This window comes from Linepithema humile, chromosome 3 (assembly GCF_040581485.1).
Source record: "Linepithema humile isolate Giens D197 chromosome 3, Lhum_UNIL_v1.0, whole genome shotgun sequence".
NCBI classification, from domain to species: domain Eukaryota; kingdom Metazoa; phylum Arthropoda; class Insecta; order Hymenoptera; family Formicidae; genus Linepithema; species Linepithema humile.
Window position 1 is genome coordinate 4,254,088 of NC_090130.1, and position 22,883 is coordinate 4,276,970.

General features: G+C 32.0%; 6 protein-coding genes across 9 annotated transcripts; 2 read left to right on the forward strand and 4 right to left on the reverse strand.

The window, feature by feature from the left end:
• Positions 1-111: 111 nt before the first annotated feature.
• LOC105676406 (dynein regulatory complex protein 11) lies at positions 112-10,652 on the reverse strand. 4 transcript variants are annotated; one of them, XR_010889468.1, is made up of 13 exons: positions 10,516-10,652; positions 9,406-10,012; positions 8,513-8,723; positions 7,860-8,137; positions 7,378-7,681; positions 6,647-6,931; positions 5,484-5,728; positions 4,863-5,150; positions 4,106-4,198; positions 3,852-3,969; positions 3,502-3,630; positions 2,878-3,418; positions 1,474-1,512 (listed from the first exon to the last, which is right to left on the reverse strand). XR_010889468.1 is itself a non-coding variant. In XM_012374243.2 (12 exons), the coding sequence occupies exons 2-11, from the start codon at positions 9,907-9,909 to the stop codon at positions 3,518-3,520; spliced, it is 2,439 nt and encodes an 812-aa protein (XP_012229666.2). In that variant the 5' UTR covers positions 9,910-10,012; positions 10,516-10,652; the 3' UTR covers positions 112-332; positions 3,476-3,517. The 4 variants fall into 4 exon arrangements, 3 of the variants coding, with proteins under 3 accessions (XP_012229666.2, XP_012229667.2, XP_012229664.2); XM_012374243.2 differs by lacking the exons at positions 1,474-1,512; positions 2,878-3,418 and adding an exon at positions 112-332 and having other exon boundaries at positions 3,476-3,630; XM_012374244.2 differs by having other exon boundaries at positions 1,474-3,418.
• An 11-nt stretch (positions 10,653-10,663) lies between these two features.
• On the forward strand, positions 10,664-12,775 carry CSN3 (COP9 signalosome subunit 3). The gene is made up of 4 exons (XM_012374245.2): positions 10,664-10,939; positions 11,161-11,421; positions 11,496-12,220; positions 12,316-12,775. Exons 1-4 carry the CDS (start codon positions 10,885-10,887, stop codon positions 12,610-12,612), a joined length of 1,338 nt encoding a protein of 445 aa, XP_012229668.1. The 5' UTR covers positions 10,664-10,884; the 3' UTR covers positions 12,613-12,775.
• On the reverse strand, positions 11,817-14,851 carry LOC105676252 (nicotinamide riboside kinase 1). Its single transcript, XM_012373988.2, has 2 exons — positions 14,712-14,851; positions 11,817-14,209 (listed from the first exon to the last, which is right to left on the reverse strand). The coding sequence occupies exons 1-2, from the start codon at positions 14,739-14,741 to the stop codon at positions 13,637-13,639; spliced, it is 603 nt and encodes a 200-aa protein (XP_012229411.1). The 5' UTR covers positions 14,742-14,851; the 3' UTR covers positions 11,817-13,636.
• Positions 14,330-14,741, reverse strand: Dpm2 (Dolichyl-phosphate mannosyltransferase subunit 2). The gene has a single exon (XM_012373990.2). It carries the CDS (start codon positions 14,739-14,741, stop codon positions 14,487-14,489), a length of 255 nt encoding a protein of 84 aa, XP_012229413.1. The 3' UTR covers positions 14,330-14,486.
• Positions 14,713-17,053, reverse strand: LOC105676253 (active regulator of SIRT1-like). Its single transcript, XM_012373989.2, has 4 exons — positions 16,860-17,053; positions 16,689-16,787; positions 16,001-16,149; positions 14,713-14,925 (listed from the first exon to the last, which is right to left on the reverse strand). The coding sequence occupies exons 1-4, from the start codon at positions 16,921-16,923 to the stop codon at positions 14,806-14,808; spliced, it is 432 nt and encodes a 143-aa protein (XP_012229412.1). The 5' UTR covers positions 16,924-17,053; the 3' UTR covers positions 14,713-14,805.
• On the forward strand, positions 17,046-21,246 carry LOC105676632 (spermine oxidase). The gene is made up of 3 exons (XM_012374677.2): positions 17,046-17,637; positions 18,344-18,884; positions 19,215-21,246. The coding sequence occupies exons 1-3, from the start codon at positions 17,460-17,462 to the stop codon at positions 20,074-20,076; spliced, it is 1,581 nt and encodes a 526-aa protein (XP_012230100.1). The 5' UTR covers positions 17,046-17,459; the 3' UTR covers positions 20,077-21,246.
• The last annotated feature ends 1,637 nt before the right edge of the window (positions 21,247-22,883 follow it).

Consider the following 22,883-nt stretch of genomic DNA (forward strand, 5'->3'; position numbering starts at 1 on the left):
ACAGTCTCTGTGGTCTGACATCAGACCATGTGGTGGCGACCAATAAGAGTGCGGCCTTCGAGTGCGCACGCGCGTTCATCCGGCGTGTCGTGTCCGTGCGACGACATCCTGTCTAATCTTTTGTCACAAGGAGAATCGCGTACAAGTTGACCCGTCGTTTCTCTCAGAGCTTATTTAACATTTCACGAGATCGTGATGGAGAGTTCACGGTCATGTGTCCGTCACATGTTGCGTCTTTTCCACGTTACATTTACATTTTGCGTAATGCAACGTTATCAGGGGGATGATAACATCACCGGCGTGGCATGGCGCTGCGCAGCGTGGCCGCTGATCTGAAACACGTGAAGCAGTGGGAATCAATGCCACGATACTCCCAACACTCAATGCAATTTTATGTATTCAAGTCACTAAAATGACATTTTGACTTTGTTATATCATTAATATCATATATATGTGTGTGTGACATAAATTTAATATTTCCAAAACAAGGAATTAACTGAAACCTTGAAAAGTAATCATCAATATCATTGATAAAATCAATAATATAAATATTTAATTAGCTAAAAATTTATCAAATTTAAGGGATTTAAAATAATCGAGATATATAAAAAAAACTTGAGTTCTATTATTTTACGATTTATTTTTAAATATATTCCTTTAGATTGCATTATATTTCTTTAGATATTTTTAAATAGTATTTTGTTAAATCTATGAAATAAAACTTTAGAGATGCAAATAGATATACAAGTGCCTTTAATTTTACTTAATGCTATGAAAAGTCTATCTTAATATTAATTTAATTATAATATGGAAATTTTTGTTAAAAATAATAGATTTTTACTAAGAGAAAATAACATACTGAAATAACAGAAAAACTCATTAATTTTTTAACCATAAAATTATACTATAATTATATAAATTAACCATAAAAATTAACACATACACTCAACAACTTTGTTACAAGATTTTACAAAAAAGCAGTTAATGGAATATTAATGTAAACACAAGATTGGATATATTGAGCGTTGATAAAGCTTTTAAAAACACTCTGAAAGATAATAGAATCAAAATGACCCTACTTTTAAATTCAAAATATTCAATGTGCTTTGAAAAAATTGCAATCTTCAGATTTTATGGTCATAGTCACGGCCGTATTTACCATAAGGCGCATTAAGCGCAAGCTGGGGCCTCATTTTGAAATCTTACTCCTCACTAATGACAATATAAAAAACAGCCTAGTTATAGTTGCAAAATAAAATACTTTAAAATATTAAATTTATAATATAAAAACTAGAGGCCGCTGAAAAATTTGTAAGCGGTAATTGTTTATTAAATTACGCCTTTTTGCATCATGTAATGCATGTCGACTTTTATTTTCAATAAACTTAAAAAAAAAATGCGTATAAATTTGATTAACTGAAATAGACTTGTTCTTTTGAGGCCTCATGATGATGTTGCGTCTAGAGTAACTCCAAAAGTATAAATGCGGTCCTGGTCATGGTCTTCACAAAACTGAATAGTATTACAATAGTAATTATGTAAAGAAAGAAATACAATGTCAATGTTAACATTAATGTCAAATTGCAAATAAGGAGCGAAAGGTATGATTTTATTCATAAATCTATGTACATTTTGATCTATGGTAATCTCGGTCAACATTTCATCTCGCATCAGGATTCAAGACAATCTGATGTCCGTGAAATGTTATATTTTTGAGCGATTTCTAAGACGATTTTTCCTTTTATAAAATTTTATCCGAAACTTAGATTTTATTTAGTTATAATTGAGTTAGTATAGAACTTGATTTTTGAGTTATATAATTAAAAAAATAGCAAAAATTGAAATGTAAAGGAGCAAAAAGATGCTAGTTTGTGCACAAACTGGAATTGGAACTGGAATTTCAATTTTGCTATGTTTTTCAATTAATAATTCAAAAACTAAGCTTCGGACAAAAGTTTGCTAAAAGAAAAATAATCTTAGAAATCGCTTAGTTTCTTACTTTTAAATCAAATATCTCAGTAATTAATAATATCAATATCGTTGAAATTGTGAAATTGTGAAATCTCTAAGTACAAATGGTATAAACTTAAATAATTTCTTAAGAAAATTAATTAACGCTCAAACAACTTTAAAGAGGGAATTTTTGATATTTTTATGATGAAAACTTTAAATTATTCAATCATCCAAATGTTAATAGTGTTGGCAGATTGACAGCCATTTAATCAAATTTGATTGTTAACATTTGGTTACCTGAATAACTTAAAATCTTTTTTAATCATAAAATATCAAGAATTATATATATATATATACATATATAGATGTGGATATATACACATAGAAATATCCACATATGCAAAAATAGACCATACTCAATTTCAAGAAACAGCTATGCTTAAAATTAATCAATTCATGATTGAGAGTTAGATTTGTAGAGGAAAATTTTGTATAAAGAATTAAATAAAAACACGTATAAATCTGCATGCGATAATTTCTTGAAAAAATAAAAAAATATGACATCATTTGACATTAAATGAAAAAAATATATAACTGTCGTTATCGTTACAAGACCAGTTACATAAATATCAGAATAAGATAATTATACATTCGTATGATTTTACGAACGCAAATCAGAGCGATAAAAAGTTATTCTCTCACAAGAGAGGAAACTTGCAATATAAAATGAGAAAATTATAATTTTTCGAAAATAATTTTTAATATTAAAAGATGATTCGGATCACTGATGTCAAAAATATACTTTGCATTTCAACATTTCGTTTTATTTATCTTCATTAATATTTTTAAAAAATGTTTTCTTTAATATTTCTTTATATCCTAAATTAAAAATTACTAAGAATTAGAATTGTTTGTTTTTATTACCTCTGTAAAAAGCTCATTTTTTTCAAGTGATGCACTATGTTATATTTGCTTCTTTTCCAAAGCAATAATATACTCGATTAAAGCAACAGCCTAATTTCGCGCCCACCGAAGAAAGTGCATGAGATAACGAATCGTCAGGCTTAACGAGTTCTTTGTGGCATCGTCCACAGTCAAACAGGAGGGCATCCTGTTTAGCACCACGATGCCGCTTTGTGAGTGATGCGAATTACAGTTGCGCTAATCAAAATCGTCGGTGATATCGACATAGATGCGCCGAGTCGTGACAGTGATACACGCTACTGAGATAATCGATTATTCGGCATGCCGTCTTATGCACTTCATCACGCAATATATCACGTGAAAGCAATCGCAAAAATGATATCATGCATTGATTTATTTTTGCTTCTCGCAGCAAAACTCTTCACAAAAATTAAGATTACTCTCTGTCTTTCTCATTATTTTATCATCAAAATAATGATTACAGGAATTTGTAGTTTTTAATATCGTTGAAAATATTTTCGAAAATTTTTCTCACACGATGCTAAAATTATCAAAATCTTATATAAAATTTTTTATATGTAAAAACAACTTTATTTACCTTACGAAATATGAGTGTGTCCTTACACGAAAATGATTTCCATTACTTTCCTCCTTTCTTCTTTTGCGACTCGTCTTTTGCTTCGTTCAATTTCTCGAGTTCCAATTCCAGAGCTCTTTGTTTTCGTCGACAGGTTGGAGTTTTGGAATACCAGGCTATGTCATAATAATAATATAATTTAACGTTCTAAGTTTAAGATAGCAATCAACAAAGTTGTAAAACATTAAAAGAATGTTCCAGTTTCATATATGTGATTTTAATTTTAATAAACTGATTTAATAAGTAATAATATTAATAGAGAAAATTAAAGAATAAAATTTATATTATCCAATTAATTATTTTGATATATTTTTGGAAATTGTGCATTGTCTCAAACCTAAAAACGCATCCTCCTCTTCACGGTATACTGGATCTTGGAAACTCAATGCATTTACCAGCTCTACGTACGTCAAAGGATGAGTTCGTAATTGTACCATTCGTTTTGTAGTCATTACCTGTATAAATACGCAAAAAAACAAATATATACGTAATACATAAATATATATTCATAAAACACAATAAATGCAGAAATATAAAATTAATAGACAAGCAATATGACATTGAGATGTATTTGTAATTTTAGTTACCAACCTCATTGATCGCTTCTAAAACGGTACCGATTGTAAAACCGTCGCATGCTTTTGCTAAAGCTGATGTATCAAATTGCCGATTAATACCTGAGTACTAAAAACAAAAATATTGAAAAATTTTCAATACATGGAAGCAAATTATTAATAATCCATATAAATCTTATTTACAGAATTAATAATTATTCGATGTAATAAAAACATTGAGCGACTACAATATCAATTAATCAGTTGAGTGGTAATGTATCATATATGTACAAAAAAAAGTGCCAAACGTAATAATGTATCATATATGTACAAAAAAAAATGCCAAACGTGGTAATGTATCATATATGTAAATTTTTAAATAACTTCAATAATTTTCAACAGATTTGCATAAAACTTAATATCCTAAGGTTTTTTGGGCTGCTGAATTCGAATCTGATGTCAAAATTGCAAAATTTAAAATGGCGGATCCAATATGGCGACTATTAATTGTAAAAACGACTAAAATATTGGAGTTTGGTAAAATATGTAGATCTTTTTTGTAGAGCTTTTATGAGCTTCATTTTTTGTTTGACAACTTTTTCCGTACAATGAATACTTTCTGAAATAATTAACGAAAACAGTTTTACCTTTGAGGGGGGCTGGGAGCTTTTTCGAAAACTTTGAACCCATGTTTCACCGTTTTTCGATATTTTAATTTTTGACTCTTACCACTTTTGGCACAAATCTTTCGGAAAAGTCTACCACTGAACTGGTTAAAGATGGCATTTACTCACTTTGTATAACAAATCTTTCCATACAAGAGATACGCTGCCGTAATCCGGTCTAGGAATATATATAACTTTGTCATAAGTCTGATATAAAAGTTTTTGATCGCCATCCCAAGGCTTGTTAGACGTCCCGATAAGCAGAACTCTGTCTTCACTCGTGATATTTTTCATGATCTTTGGTAGATCTTTTCTTAAACGTTTCGGATCTGTCTTATCCGTTTTTGGTACTTTCTTCACAAACGGCTTTTCTGCGTCGTCCATGAAGATCACTGACGGTTGTAGTAATCGCGATACCTTCAATATTAGAGAATTGTTCAAATATAGCTCATCATTTTAAGCTTTGTAACTATACGAGATAAATAATTAAAAGTTATTTTATTACTTAGTTCTTCAAATTTTCTTGCTGTTAGGAATTTGATTCATTTCTACTACCGTCCATTTTGTCATAACTTTATTTTTTACCTTGGATAAAAATTAAATTATTCAAATATATTTAAATACTTATACGTATTCATATAAGTACAATAAAATTTCGTAATTTTTTAAGTAAATGTTCGGAGAATCATAGAAAAATTAGTGCATACATCAGTATATACAATCGATCAAGTAAATATTAATAACTTTAACCTTCGAGATCAAGTGAACAAGCATAATCAATCCCGACTTGCCGGGATATTTGCCGGCGATGTTTGCCGGCGTGATATCGAAAAGTGTAGCTCCGAGTTCTGTACAGATCGCGTTCACCAACAACTTTTTACCACTGCGACTTGGACCGGCTATTAGAACTGATCTTACAAGGGGCGTGAGTTCTCTCAGAACCTGGTTGCCCAATGGAAGTATGCAATATTCGGCGATGAGTTGTCTTATGTCGCCTGTAATTTAATTAATTATTATAAAGAATGCTCTATATCAATTTAAAATTTTGGAGATCAATTTCTTGGCAAATGTTTATATGTTTATATCGTAATAATTATATAATAATTGTAATATTTGTGTTGTTGCTGATCACGCCAAGAAATTCGTTATGTTTATTTAAAGAAACGTAATTTCGACTATACATTATAAATTGTAATAACATGTGATAATTTTTGTTTATATTATCATGCGCAAACATTATTTACAAATTTTCAACTCTCTTTATTTATATTTTTAAATTTCTATATGCAATTTTGAGATTTTAATTTTAACTTTTTACAATGATAGACAAATAGCTATAATATAAAATAAAATTTATGAATGTTTTTTTATAATTAATTAATTAAGAGATCAAATTTTTAGAGTATTTTTTAATCTTTATTATAGCAAAATGTTCTTGTACTTCGCAAGTTTCTGCATAAATTCTTAGTTAGACGTTTAGAAATTTATATTTGTGAACATTAGCGATGCAATGTACGATGATATAATGATTCCGTCAAGCAAACTTGGCTTTTTAATAGTTCTTGAAAAAAATACTACGCATGCATACAAAAAAAAAGAAATAATTTCCATATTAAACATTTTGCATATTTAAGCAGCATGACATGTATAAACATATATACATAAGGAAATACTGCGCAGTAGTATTTGCAATTCATTTCTTTACAATGTAACTTTGCAAAATAATATTGTTACGTATGGCTACGTTTAGAAAAATACTCTTTAAGTTTTGTATTGCAAATGTTTAAAAATTAGTATTACAAAGTAGAACAAAATCGTATTCTTTCAAAAAGGATTGTAGAAAAAAGCCGCGATAGCTACTGCTTTAGGATAAGGAAAGTAAAAAATTTAAGCGCTATGTAGCTTTAACGTACCGAGTGTCGGAAGAGGATCTTTTTCTTTCGTACGAAGATCGTAATTCGCAAACGATTTTTCACCTTTGAACTCATCCAACGAAACTTCGCGGTGAAGCTTAATAACGCCCTGCGTGAGAAGCTCTTCGAAGAGAGACTCGGTTGTTCTATCAGGCGTCAAATCCTTCTCCTTCTTTCTCTTATTCTTTTTTCCGCTCCTGCGAACTCGTTTCTGAGGCTTTTTTGAGCGTCTTCCCTTGTAACCTCTATCTTTGTCTAATGCAACCTGAAGAGCCTCTATATCACCTAATCGTAATAATTATACAATGATTGTAATATTTGTATTGTCACTGATCGCCGAGAAATCATTGTCATGTTTAAACAAATTTAAACAAATGTAATATCAACTATACGTTATAAATTATAATAACATATGATAATTATTGTTTATCTTGTATGATAATACAGTACGATATATACAGAACGTTATCAGAGCATTATTAGCACAAAATGAATGATTACACAATCGAATTGAATATGTACATACATTTCAATTATTATTGTTTGAAATTCTGTAATATGCATATTTTCCACATTTTATGTGCTGTTTTTTCAAAAATGTAAAAATGTAAATGTAAAAGAACAATTTGGAAAAACAAATTTGCATAAAGAGCAAACTGATTTAAATAGAAATAAGAATTAGGTCATTTCAGGTTTTTTCCTTTCTTTTAAGAAGTTACAGTCTCACCTACCTCTCATCGCCTGATCCACAACTACTCTAACTTCATCCTCAACTTCTCTCATCTTTTCCGCTTCTATCATATCGCGATCAGGTAGCTGCATCGGATTCGCGGATTCATCTTTATCCTTCCAAACATCCTGGTATTCTTGATTCATCTGAACTAATTCCGGCAGGAAATTCGAGGGGACCGATTTGAATCCTTGATCCGTCTCGTCCTCCGACTGTTCTGTTTCGCTATCCTTCTTCGATTTGGAACGTTTTGATTTCTTCGATTCCTTCGACGTTGTCGATTTACTCACAGTGCTCTCGGTTCCCTGCAAGGAGAACAAAGTGTAGTTAACAAAATGCAAAAATCTGTAGCAAAGTTAATTTAAATCGATGACATGTAAGACACTTTGTTTTATATAATTTATATTTTATTTTTATATTCTTGTATAAAACTTTTTTACAAGACTCTTTATACATATTTATGTGTGTGTCGCAATACTTTACCTGTCTGCTAAAAATCATTCGCGAGCCGCCGCTTTCGGCAGATGGTAAATCGGGTATTTTTCCCGTCTGCTGAAAATAAGTGTCAATCCAATTTCGAATTTCAATCCGTATGTTTTCTTGCATAATCGCGCTTCTATCCTTGCGGAGTCTCTCTTTTGCTTCTATCAATAGATCCTCGTATTGTCGCTGAAAGTCCAATTGCTTTTCATATCTTTGCTGCTTTAGTTTGTCTGCTTGTCTGGCATTTTCAGTGACCACTTGACTAGGCTGAAGCATTCCTATGGACAATTCACATGTTAGCACATGTTGAATTAGAACATGTTGAGTGTAATAAATTCTTTTTCTCATGTTGAATTGAGTGTAGTAAATTCTTTTATTCCTTTATATTCAAGCAAATGCTTCCAAAAGTAGGATTAATGTATAATTTAATTAAAACTGTTATTCGTACTTCTATAGAATGAAAGAGCTGAAGGATCTTTTTTGTTTATAATTTTTTTATTTTCAACTGTTTCTTTCTTATATTTTTATCAGAACAAATAGATTAGAGTGATTCGCAATTAAATAAATACATTGCAGACAACACAGTATATGAAAATTATTTACTCAAATAAAAATCAATAATTAAATTTCAAAGATGATGTCGCAATTATTACCTATTAATAGCATTTCTTCAAGACGTCTCTTGCGAATATAGCGTCTAGTGATATATCCTCTCCATACTTTTTGAATTTTCAATGCTGCAAGTTTTTCGTTTGCTTCATCTTCCTCTGCCACCTCTGGCTTGGTAGTCGATCTTTCTTTCATCTGACGGATTTCTTTCATAAATTGATAACGCACTCGACCTTGTCTCGCTCGTTCATGGGCCTGAAATGTTAAAGCTTAGTATGAAAGGCATGAAAAATCACAAGTACATGCAAAATAATATCAACATATTGTTGCTTTTTTAATTAAATAAGATTTATGCTTCCTCATAAAGCATAAGTTTTAATTATTGGATTATAAATTTTCAGGCATTTGCAGCAACACAGACAACAGAATTCAGATACGTTTAGATTTTTATTCTAATTATAGTGGTAATTATAGTGGTGGGATTTTAAGACTCTTATACTTGCAAATTTCTAAGTAAGAATGATCAAAAATCAAAAATTCTTGAAACCGAAAAGTCAAACCATCTTTGCAACATTGTTGTAATTAAAATCAGTTTTGGAAGACTTGACTGTTTTGAATGTGTTAAATATTTTAAATAATATACACATACATATACACACATATGTATTATTCATAGCAAGTCAAGCCAGTTTTACAGCTATGTTTACGATTGCATAATAAAAAAAAACTAGTTTTGATTAAAATACAATTCTGGTTTCCTAATCTAAAAGTAAAGGTTGGTCAAGATCTTTCAGCTAAATTATAATAGTAAATGTTTTATAAATATCAAAGATTGACCATCCAAATCCATTTATACATGTTCTCATTTTATAATTTGTTTCCTTTTCGAAAATGCAAGTGTAAATATAAACTTTAGCTCTCAAAATGCTTGTGATACCTGGATGAGTCGTATAGCCTGCGACTCAGTAATTTTCTGGGGCACGACAATTTCATGAAGCGCGCCCAGATTTCTCAGCGTGTCCTCTATAAATCTCCGCCTTTCCTCGATTTCCGCGATTCGCTCGCGTCTGTAGTATCTTGGTACCTGAATCTCGGCCTCCTGCGGCGTCACATCGCATTTGATTAGCACATCGTCGTAATAGCTGTGCTCCGAGAGATCAATATTGACCAGCTCGTGCTTCAGCTCCAACATTCTACCCAGGCTCGCGTTCAACGATCTCTTGATCAACAAACGCTTCTGCGGCTGTATTACTTGATCGTAGCATTGCTCAAGTTTATTGCATATAAGAATGTATCTCACATACAATCCCGAAACGACATCGTGCGCCTTGTTACGATCCTTTTGAGGTTTCGCTCCCTGAAGAACCGAGTCTGCCTGGATTGTTTCCGTCAGCAACATTTGAGCTGCTCTCCAAAGCTCATCATACGTCACGCTCGACATCCTTCCTTCATGAAGCGCATTCAAACATCAAATGCACTTGCCAAGTGCATATCATGGTGTCGATTGTCAGCTATAGAGAATCGATTTGTCGGTTACCTAGCAACTTAATTAAAATCGTATATTAGCGTAGCCATATTTGACAAACAGGATTAAAAGAAATCATATGCGTCTAATCAATCTTGCTGATCTGTTTTTGTGTTCAGCAAAATGTAGTTCAGATAAATGTATGCTTTAACATAATTTTAATCAATATACATACATTTGTTTCTTTGTATTTTACAAGTATCCAAATCTTGAAAATAAACAATTGACGAAGTATGGAATTAAATAACGTTCGAAAAAATAGCTATCAAATAATCGCGTTTTAAAAATAAAAATTGATTAACAAATTTAAACAGAATAAGAGTTAAATGGCGCCATATTTGCGCTAATATGTGCAAGATGCAAAAAAATGTAATATTTTCAGAATTAAAGGAAAGCCAATAGATAAACATTAAAGGAATTAAACTCTTTGAAAAAGTCTCTCTACTCTATTGACGGTTCCTCATAGATAGTCATTTTTGTATATATCGTATCTAAATATTGGTAAATTAAGAACATTTTTACCTGATATTTGCTATCACAAGACATTAGTTTCGCGTCTTCTTTCTTTCGCTCTCATTTTATCACGTGATAGGTAAAAGTATTGAGAGGCAGCACAAGAGTGCGCAAGAGGTGACAAGTGCGAAAATAAGGAGTCCGAAGACTGTAAAAAAAAACGCAGGTCTACTATAATATTTCTTATGCAGGAGGTGTGATTGATCGATTTTTCTGTTCATACGCTAAGCTTCTAAATTTCTTCCGTCGCTAGCGCCTGTGTTTGTCATCTGTTTCGAAACGGTTATTTCAGCTGGTCAGTTGCAAATATAGTTTCTGTAAATAGGCAATTGTCAATTGTTGATCGAAGGTGGTGATGATAAGGAAGCATCCGCAGCAATGGCATCGGCATTGGAGCAATTTGTAAATAATGTTCGAACGCTTTCAAAGCAAGGTAGGGTCTCCGAATGTCGTGAAATCGCAAAGCTTAACCTCAAAACAAAGAGCGACGTAAAACATTTCTAGCGTAGTGTTCAGTCTTTTCTTAAAAGAGAACACTTTTGATTTTAAATTTATTTTGTATGTAATTGTATAGGTGATTCTTATTTAACGGAATATTTAAATGATAAGGGGATTAAATATCAAGACTATATATAACCTATTGCATATCCACAGGTAATTTCAGAGACCTGTATGATATCATAACCAAAAGCGGCGAAATATTGACGAAGAATGGACAACACTTGGACAATGTTTTAGAAACATTGGATCTGCAACAACACTCCTTAGGTATCCTGGCAGTACTTTGCGCAAAATTTTCACTGCCCAATACTAACGGTGGCAATAATCCAGATGGAAACAAACTGCTATTCAATCAAGTTCAGGAATTTATTGTGGGCTGTAATGGAGAGCAAGTTAGATTTGCACCAGATACATGTATATATGAATTCTTTTGTTATAATCTTCATTAATGTGCTGTTACCGTAATATTAATGAAATATATTCTACAGATGCAGAATTGTGTCATCAGTTCACACAGAGCTTGGTGGAGTCAAAAACGCCATTGCGCGGAATTGAATTGTTGCGTCGCGCAATTCGCAAAATACAACTCTTTGACAGCCAGTTGACCTCTATACATGCTGACCTTTGCCAGTTATGTCTTCTGTCTAAGTGCTTTAAGCCATCGCTCGAGTTTCTTGATATAGACGTTACAGGAATTAGTCAGGAAGGAGGCCAGTTTGATTCTAAATATTTCCTATTATACTATTATTATGGCGGTATGATATATACAGCATTGAAGAATTATGATCGGGCGTTATATTTTTTCGAAGTATGTGTAACAACACCTGCAATGGCAGTCAGCTACATCATGCTGGAGGCCTATAAAAAATACATCTTGATCTCCCTGATATTACATGGAAAAGTGTTGAATCTGCCAAGATACACAAGCCAGGTAATCAGTAGATATATCAAACCGTTGAGCCAGCAGTATCAGGAATTGGCTACAGCCTACCTGATTAACAGCTGTGAAGAAGTGCAAAACATTATTACAAAGTATCAGCAATTATTCGTGAGGGATCAGAATCTAGGACTTGTGAAACAGGTGCTCGCTTTTTTGTACAAAAAGAATATACAGAGATTAACCAAGACTTTCCTGACGCTTAGTTTAAGTGATGTTGCAAGTAGAGTTCAATTGTCGGGTCCTGCCGAAGCAGAGAAATACATTTTAAACATGGTGAGTTATTATCTGGTATTATAAAATATTCTGATGCACGATATCTATAATATATAAATTGAAATTGCTTATTAATAATTTTTATGTATTTTTAGATCGAAGACGGTGAAATTTTTGCGACTATTAATCAGAAGGACGGTATGGTTGTGTTTCACGATGATCCTGAAAAATATAATTCACCCCAAATGTTAGCAAATTTTGAAAAAGAAATGGCAGCTTGTACGGAATTAGATAAGCGAGTGCTAGAAATGGAGGAAGAGGTTGTTCTTACACCGCAATACGTTCGCAAAGCTTGCGGACAGAACGATCAAGATGATCAAGCCGCCGGACCTGCGACAACAAACGTTACAAATGTGCAAGGTCAAATTAAACAAAACACCTATTCTATGTAACATATATGTCGTTGTGCGTTACTTTTATTAAAAAATAATGAGAAATCATAGAACATCTTGTTGAGAATTAAGACTTCAACGAATAAAAGCCTGTTTTGGATATTAATAATAACTGGAAAACTATTTTCTATTGAATTAAAAGAAATACTTTAATAGCCTCATATATTGGTTGTTTTTATTCTCTATTGTTTGCGTGATGTCCATTTTATAGAAATATATTTACAAATAATAACTAGATTGAATATAATAGTATATACGTTACGGAGATTTTATTTTGCGATTATTTATAGTGATACAAATTAATGTAAGATTTCTATAACATATAATTAATTCATAACTTTTACAAAATATTCATAATAATCTATTTATCACAAAAAATCTCTGTAACATATATAATTTAAAACTACAGGCTTACATATACACAAATCTTACGATTATCTGTTTAAAATCGTTAGCCCTTGAAGTGATTTCTCGCATGCTCGTTGCTATAAAATAATAGACAATTTATTTTACACAAATAGTTCAAAACTGCTAACTAAATTATAACGCGTCCAAAGCAGGCTTTGTTATGGAAATCACCATATATGCTTTAATTATAGAAATTAACATATTGTGATATCTTGTTGCAAATTATTGCATTTCTAAATAATGAGAAACATACATCGACGCATATAGAAAAAGACACAAAGAAAGCATTATGAAAGTTACAAAAGAAAAATGACGACTTGTAGTGAATAAGTATTCGCATTATTAATTACCTGTTTTTATTTAAACTAGAATCCTAATACTTTGAAAAATAGAACAACAGAATCATATTTAAATCAGAAAAAATATTCTTACAAGAAAATATTTAAGAAAGTTGTAAATTATTGTATCTTAATTTGCAATATTAGATATCTTCACAATATAAAATCGTAACAATTTCTATTTATTTTTGGTAATTTTCAATATATATATATATATAAAGAATCTGATTTTGGCTAAACTTATTTAAACTGTTATAAGTCTAAAACAAGATACGCTTTTAAGATAATAATTGACTGATCTCCTTGGTAATCATCTCATAAATTTCTTCCATATTCTTGGATCCATCAATGAATCTTACAGTTTTATATAATTCGCTATCTCGTGTGACTTCATTTTCATACTTGACGTATTCAGGCCACACCACCTTGTCAAAATATCCCGGCACATCGGGCGGATCGTAAGTACGATCTTTTCTTCGTTCCCAACATTGTTCCTTCGTCAATGTTAAAAAATATTTACGATCACACAAATCCGTGATAGGCTTGTGTTTGAAGAGCAGAAAGCCATCCAATATTAATATCCTCGTTCTCGTGCCATCTGCTGCATCTGGTTTGTGAGATTGAAGTATCTGTACGATATCGGAATGCATTTTCTGCATATCCATACTCGTTATCAGTTCCCAATTTATATGATTTAATTCCTGTATCTTAACGTGACGCGGATCATCCAATGACAAAAAATAATCGTCCTGACACATCACAACAGATCCTGAGAAATTGTCGCGGATTTTATTAGCCAATGTGCTCTTTCCACTACAAGTTGCTCCAGTTATGCCGATGACAAACGAATTCTTCGACGTCATTTTGAATTTGCCAGTATTGAAAAATGTGACAAATTAGAGAAATTTTGTTAAATAATTCAAAGCATACACGGAGTTATATGGTACTATTATGTAACCCTTATCATCACGTTTATGACGCGTTTATATCGCGTGTTATGAATTAAGATGTATATGTAACTCATATACATATGTGTATGTGTGTGTTATACAGCATGGCACATATGATAATAGATTGTGATTAACACAGTTATCCAACACATTATTATAACAATTTGTTATTCAATTATTACTCTACTTTATCTGTTTTATTTAGAAATAAATACGGTTTCACGTGATATAAGGTGAAAAGTATTAAACCGCCAATAAAAATTAGACCGAAACTTGCGGGAACTATTAAGGCCAAATCGTGGGAATAAAAGAAAAATCTTAATCTGTCGTCATCGGTAAACGGCAGACCAATCGTCCAAATGGTATAATAGAGAAACAATACTATTGTCAATATTAAAATTACCTTTCCTTTTTGATAATCGCTATCGAACATCGCTGATTGCTCTTTTATTTTTGTCACGTTGTGTTATCTTTACAATTCCACACTACGATTGATATTACTCTAAATATTCTTGCTCAAACTTCTTGAAATCTTCTTCAGTGAAAACTGTCTTTTCTGGCTCTTTAGGTTTCTCTTCTTGTGGACTGTATTTCTTTTTAACAGCACGATGCAACAGCTAAAAGAGAAGATTATTTTGGAGTGGTTCATATTTTTACCTGCATATTTAAATCTACATTACTCGTGATATTTAATACCATATTTGTTCTCGCATTGCTTTCCAATCAATTAATTTGTTCTTGCTTTCCAATTAAAAAAATTATACTTTCAAAGAAATATTTAAGTTTCTTCACCTTAAATTATTGGGTGGACTTCCGAAAAGCTATCACCCCCGATTTGACTGATATTCAGCCTAAATATTTATTTTATCTAGTAAATAATATTCCTAAATAGATTTTTGGCGCAAATGTTTCCTCCGCCCCCCAGCCCCCCTCAAAGGTAAAACTGTTTTTGTTAATTATTTAAGAAAGTATTCATTGTACGGAAAAAGTTGTTAAACAAAAAATGAAGCTCATAATAAGATCTACAAATAAGGTCCTATACATATTTTACCTAACTCCAATATTTTAGTCATTATTATCAAAAAAACTTGTAAAAGTAGAGGGGCGGCACTCACTGCATCCACGTATACACTTTACAACGCGAAGCGAGGTTCCACGTGGGTTTACGAGTTTCTACCCAAAGCGAGATTCAATCCAAACCCTATGTGTATAGTTTTTTTATGGTGGAGCCCCCTGCAGGGAGACGGAACACACTGCCTTCAGATTTTTGATAATAACTAAAATATTGGAGTTAGATAAAATATGTATAAGACCTTATTTGTAGAGCATTTTATGAGCTTCATTTTTTGTTCGACAACTTTTTCCGTACAATGAATACTTTCTGAAATAATTAACAAAAACAGTTTTGAGGAGGGGTTGAGGGTGGAGGTGCATTTGCGCCAAAAATCCATTTGGGAATATTATTTACTACATAAAATAAGTAATTTCGCTAAAAATCAGCAAAATCGGGGGTGATAGCTTTTCTTTATCCAAATTATTTTTATACTTTTAACTACATAAAGAAAAAAATATGATAGAAAAAATATAAAAACAATATAGAAAAAATTTGCTAAGTAAACTCAACATAAATATAAAACAAGTGCGAGAAATTCAGGATTAATGAGTTCGTAAAATGTGCTTAATTTCTTTTACTTTGCTTGCCGTTTCAGGATTTATTCGATTATTGCTTAGCAACAGAAGCCGTTGTACATTTTCATCAGTAGGATCTTGTTGAGTAGCTATGCGCTTCTGGGTTTCGTAAACAGTAGTTTTGCTGGATCGTCCCAGAATAGTACCAAGATCTATGAGAGAAGTTATAGCATATTTTTGGTTTAATTGCCTATATTTACTAAACAATTTAATAATAGTACAAAGTAGTAATTTGAGTAAAGCATAAAAATGTAATAATAAAAAAATTTACAAGAATAATAAATCCATAATGTTTAATACAAGTTATGTAAATATAAAATTTAATGACATAATTATATAAACTATTATATAGAAAATTTATTTAACTTCTTGCCTTACCATTTAATTTGTGACCATTCATGTTTTAGTGAAGCACAAGATTGCTCGTGCGCCAGGATAAACAAAGATATAGTAATATACTTAATCTCTTTTTGCAAATGCTTGTTTGAAAGCTAATGGCACCATGAGAAGAAACTTTCAAAGATTAATTCTTTTATCAAATATTTAGCAATATATGTGATTGTATTTTTTATTTTATTTGGCCCGTAATCCGTTCCACGAATCGCACTTGATATTATAAGGCAAAAAGTTAATAGATTGTATGCTAATCAGCATATAAATCTTAATCATACTTAATATAATCAATATTAACCTGTCTTATCGTTCTTCGAGGTAATTCTGTGTTTAGCAGGAATTAGATCCAATACTCCTTTATATTTGATATTTTTACGTTTCTTCTTCTTTTTATGTTCTGCAAATTGTCATATATGAAACAGATTTCTTGTGTCTATATCGTGTAAAGACACGTGTGCTTTTAACTAACCTTTGTGTAAATCTTTCTCGTAGCCCAATAATTCCAAACTTTTGTGCACAAGTAAATTAGACATTTCTCTAATATAATGACACTATAAAATTTAATTATTATATTTTTTATGCAGATTATTCATTACACTGTCAAAAAACATTCTTAAACTCATACCAATATATGAAAAGACCACAGTTTAACTAAACTCAAGACAGTAATGACAGATTTGAGACGCAAGCAGCAAGCGCCCTCATGCGGCGTCCAATTGCGTCTAGATAGATTCACGTATGTTGAATATCGTTCATGAAAAACACAATAGTTGTAAAATCGTTTAGTAATATCGCCTGTGATTAGTGCATACTTTTAGATCTGCAAGTAAGCACTAATCACAGCTTGTTAGCTCAATGTCTTCAGTATGTTCGAAAATTGTTCAGAGAACTGTCAAAAAAGAACTTTTTTGCTCATTCAACGTTGTACAACTGTTGTAAGGTCTGTTCTTTTTAGATGAACTGACTGCACTAGTTCAACTAAAAAGAACAGACCTGTGTTTTCTTGACTAGTCTGTCGCTGATTACACATACAGCTGTTGACAGCCGATATCGCTCATATGTGACGAACATGGCGGAATCCACGAATAATTTGGAAGATGACCGACTCTCATGTAAAATCTTAATTGTCGGTGCCGGTATGGCCGGATTGTCAGCGGCAACACATTTGTTGAAGAACAGCGAGACGGATTTTCTTATTGTCGAGGCACGCGGACGTATAGGTGGACGGGTTGTTGCCGCACAAATTGGTACAATCAACGTAACCTTCTTATTTTGACAGTATTTAACTTGCTTCTAAATTTATTTGCTCTGTAATATAATAAAGCAGTGACAAACTCTACAATTACAATAATAATATAATACAACATTTAGAGTTACCATTTATATACCTCTCTTTGACTTGTAAATATATATAAATTATGAAAATGTCTCAGTGATGTAATAATATTAATAAAATTGAACCAATACTTTTAGAAAGGCTTAGGAAGATTGTAAACTGGACTTTTAGAGCAAATAAATTGAGATGGATTTTATATAATGTTGGTCAATCAATAATTTTATATAAAGTAATCTTGTACAAATTATTTCATATAAAATTTTTGCAAAATTAGTTATTTTAGCATAATGTTTTTTTCAGTACAAATTTTTCAGATTAGGCACAAAGAAATTATTTGTACAAGTTAAATCTGAAAAAAAAGAATACTTTTCAAACATGTAAAGATTCCACATATTGTGTATATTACTGTTATATAATATGTAATAAGAATATTTAAAGATTTAAAAGACAGGAGAAAGATTTTATATTATAATATTGAATCACATTGTATAAAAATCTAATGATATTGCCACTGAGACTATTTTAAGATAAACAATAGAAAACAATATCACACAATGTATATACAATGAAATTCAAATGTTAAATTTACAAAACTTTTATCTGTTTGTCTAATTTAGGTAACGAAAAAGTTGAATTAGGGGCAAACTGGATTCATGGTGTGTTAGGTAATCCCATATTTGAGCTGGCGATGGCAAATGGTTTAATAGACATTGTACATGTGCCGAAACCTCACAAAGTAGTGGCAGCACTGGAGGATGGAAAACAATTGCCATTTCCTGTTTTACGAGAAATTTATGAGGCTTATGTATGCTTTTTGAGACGATGCGAGGAATATTTTCTGAGTACATATAGTCCGCCTGATGGTATAACTAGTGTAGGGGCGCACATCGCACTGGAAGCAGAGATATATCTATCGTCTTTGCCGCCAGAACAACGAAGAATAAGACAATTGATTTTTAATTGTCTACTTAAGAGAGAGACTTGCGTTACAGGCTGCGACAGCATGGATGATGTAGATCTTTTGGAAATGGGCTCTTATGATGAGCTTCAAGGCGGCAATATCAGTCTTCCGAATGGATACAGCGCTATATTAGAACCAGTTTCGAAGCACATACCAAAGAGTTGTATTCTTACCAAGCATGCGGTGACGAAGATTAGGTACATTTGAAGTAATTAATCATGTAGTGGATTTTGAAATATCAATCATCTGAAAAAATATGAAAGCATAAGAAGAATTAAAAAAAAAAAAACCTATTGATAGTCATTAATATAATCTTTTCAGGAGACATTTTTAATTTCCAAGTATTTTTCCTGTTGTATTGTTGATATGCTATTGCAATAATATATATTTAAAATAATATACATTGTATTTTGCTAATATTTTTATCATTAATTAATTATTAATAATTATTCAACATGAATATTAGATACTAATCTGGATTCGGAATTAATTTCAGAGAAAACATCTTGTTATTCTTTTTCTTTTAGGTGGCAGAAACAAAAGTGTTCCCAAGATGGTGCAAATCCTACGATAAAATCCGATTCTAAATCGAATAATCTTATAGAAGTACAATGTGAAAATGGAAAGACGATCACTGCGCAGCATGTAATATGTACGTTACCGTTGGGCGTTTTAAAAAGGACAGCTCAGGATTTGTTTGAACCGTCGTTACCTGCTCATAAACTCGATGCGATAGACAGATTGATGTTCGGTACGGTGGATAAGATATTTCTCGAATACGAACGGCCTTTCCTGAATCCCGGTGTATCGGAAGTGATGCTTCTTTGGGACGATGAGCGGTTATCTGAGGCGGAGAAGCGGGACATCAGCAAGACCTGGTTTCGGAAGATATATTCGTTCATCAAGCTTTCGGACACGCTGCTGCTCGGTTGGATATCCGGTCGCGCGGCAGAGTATATGGAGAAACTGAGCACCACAGAAGTGGCAGACGTGTGTACGACAATTCTCCGGCGATTTCTCAACGATCCCTTTGTGCCGGTTCCGAAGACCTGCTTGCGCACCACATGGCAGGCACAGCCTTACACGCGAGGTTCTTACACCGCGATGGCCGTCGGTGCGAGCCAGCTGGATATCAGGAGTTTGGCCGAGCCGCTAGTTCAAGAGAAGACAGAAGGCAAGACGGACGAAACTGCCAGAGTTTTGGTGGCATTTGCCGGCGAACACACTCATTCCTCATTCTACAGCACGGTACACGGGGCGTACTTGACCGGTCGAACGGCAGCTGAATTGCTACTCGGCAAGAAACAGAGCGAGAAGCATACGTTGAGTCTTAGTTGCGAAGACACCAGCGATCTCAGCTCATGGATACAAGGCATTTCTTTGCATTAATGCACAATTTTTTTTTTCTTTTTACGAAAGATACGTTCGTGCGACGATTAAAGACATTGACGGAATGTTCATAGACACATTTAGCGACTCTGTGCGTTTAAGTTTTTTGCGATCACTTTCGTTTTGTAAATAAGTAGTGCGAATCTGCCATCTCTACACGTGTCATGTACATAACGGTGCTTCTTAAAGTTGTAAGACTTCGCGATTACGGATAGGGTATGTATTTATCGTATCGCGTGTTGCTCCGTTTCATCGATAAGCAGCACGGATACAACTAAGATACCAAAATTGTATATTAACGATATCGCACAGTCGATGTATTGTGTGTGTCATAAATATATTCGATGGAGATTTTTACGTTTGAACGTAAGATTATATTGAAAATGACGATAAGCGATATTCTTACATGTTTATGCAAGCGTTTATTTTATAAAGTCGAGCGAATTAATATATGTTATTTGTTAAACTCGTGTAGAGTTATATATTAAATCCAGACGAGTTCACAAGAACAAGCCTAATTTTAAGTATTTGCGTGAGATATAACGATTATTTTTTTGTAGATGTATATATATATATACATATATGTATATATTATATACATATATACATATATATACAGCGAATTAGTAGTGAGATTTATAAGGAAATTTGAAAGCGTTATATACTTTCTATTAATAATTCGACTTTCTTGTATATGTTCGCTCTCGAATGCGAATTGCTCGCTTGCTTGACTTCTTTATTGTCGTATTACACATCGTATATATAATTTAGTAAAAAGAAAAGTTCCATCATGGATAGCTTGAATCTAGTCATTAAATTTTAAATATATGAAAAAGATGCATTTGATAAGTATTAGCGAATCTTTTAATTCACAAAAGAGAATCACAACCATGTATTAAATGCGATACTGAATCAGTTTCTACAAAGTGCAACGGACATTCATATACGCGTACGTGCGTATTTAACATTTCCGGACACAAATACAGTGCCATAGATCGAACATATTAGCCGAAATATATTGAAATATTAATACTACTCTTAAAATACTAAATAAAGAGAGGATACAAAATGTCTATCTTTTTCAAGTAGTTAAACTATAATACATATGTGAATCTATGGAACTTGTAAAAATAAAAATAATTATTTATTAATAAACGTTGCGTCTCTTCACATTAATTAATAATATATTAATGTACAAGTAATTTAATCATTCCACAAAGGAAAAAATTCTGCAACTACTGTAAGTTTTATTATGTTTGAAAAATTACTAAGTTTTTTATTAAATATTATTTGTGTTAAGATTTTCGTGATATTTTTATTGTTAAAGTTCCACAAACATATTTTAAAGTATTAAATTGCGAAGAGAGGAAGACATTTTAAAAATCTTCTGCCATAAAAACAATTTGGTATTTTAAGAGTTAAAAACGTTTAGGTAAAATGTTAGATACATTTATTTAATTATTTAATAATGCAACGATAAAAACTATTAAGTCAATTTGATCTCGTTTTCACGTTATGATAAATATTTTGAAGGTTTAAGATATTACACTGTTTACTTGAATATCATTGAATATTAATAAATAACAATACAAAGTATAATTGTATATGCGTGTGTTATCAGAAAATTATGCATACATTTAAGTAATGAACAAATAATTGCACATTACTCGAAGTATTGCAGCTTTTTGTATTTTAATTTACCCGCTGGGCAAGCAGTATTACCAACATTTCAATTTCAAAATCTCCATTCCGCGTACGCCATTTTCGAGTATATTATAATAAAGATGTTGGCAATACTGCACGTAATTCTTTTTCGTCAGATGGCACGCAGAGTTTGGATGTAAAGCGCGAATGCTTTATAATCAGTGACGTTTATTACTTGTAAAAAGGTGAGAATATGTAAATTTTTGTTGCTAGTGCGGAATAAAGTGACAGGTTATTGTCGGAATGCATTATTTATTGCTAATATTCGCGATTTAACGACGTTTCGTCGATCTACACCATGGTATAATCTCAGTGAATACAGCTCTAATGCAGCTTTTGATACGACAGAAGGGGGTGCGCGGTGTACTTTTTATTACATGTAACATCCTAAAAATTCAGCCGGACCTGTAAAACATGATTCTTACGTGTATCTGATAACCTTCGCGTATTGCCAAGATATCAATCGGTGTTCATCTCATTTGCTCTAAAAAAGAGTGCATGGCGGCACAAATGCTTTAATATGATGAAGTTGTATTAATTTGAGGTAACTCAAGGCAGCCAACGTAGTTGGAGATTTATATTGAGAATTATGTTTGACAGTTTAATACCCCTAAGTGTTTGATATACGTAAAAAGTAAATATGGTTAATAAAATAATTAATAATAGCTTATACAATTAGAAAATTGATCAATAAAAATATAGTATTTAATTTCTCATCAGTTGTCAAGATGCATGAATATGTAGATACCTATACAGCACATTGCAGCAAAATTGCAAAAACACTGCAATATGTAGAGGCACACGATTGTACCTGCTTTGCGTAATTCCAGATTAATACAACTTTATGCGTTAAAGTATTTACTGTCTTATATGCAGTATTTTCAGTTAATCTCCGAACATTTAAAGTGCTTAATAATTTGGCTAATTACATATGTAAATACGTTGTGATGTAGAGTGAATTTTTTGTAAGTGCATTGACATGGCGTGACAATTTTACGACGTAAATCCTTGAAAAGCGAAAGTGAAAAGTGAAGTGTGCACAGTTCAGTGTTCATTCAGTATAGTGTATTAACAATAAATATGAACAATAAATATTCTTCGAT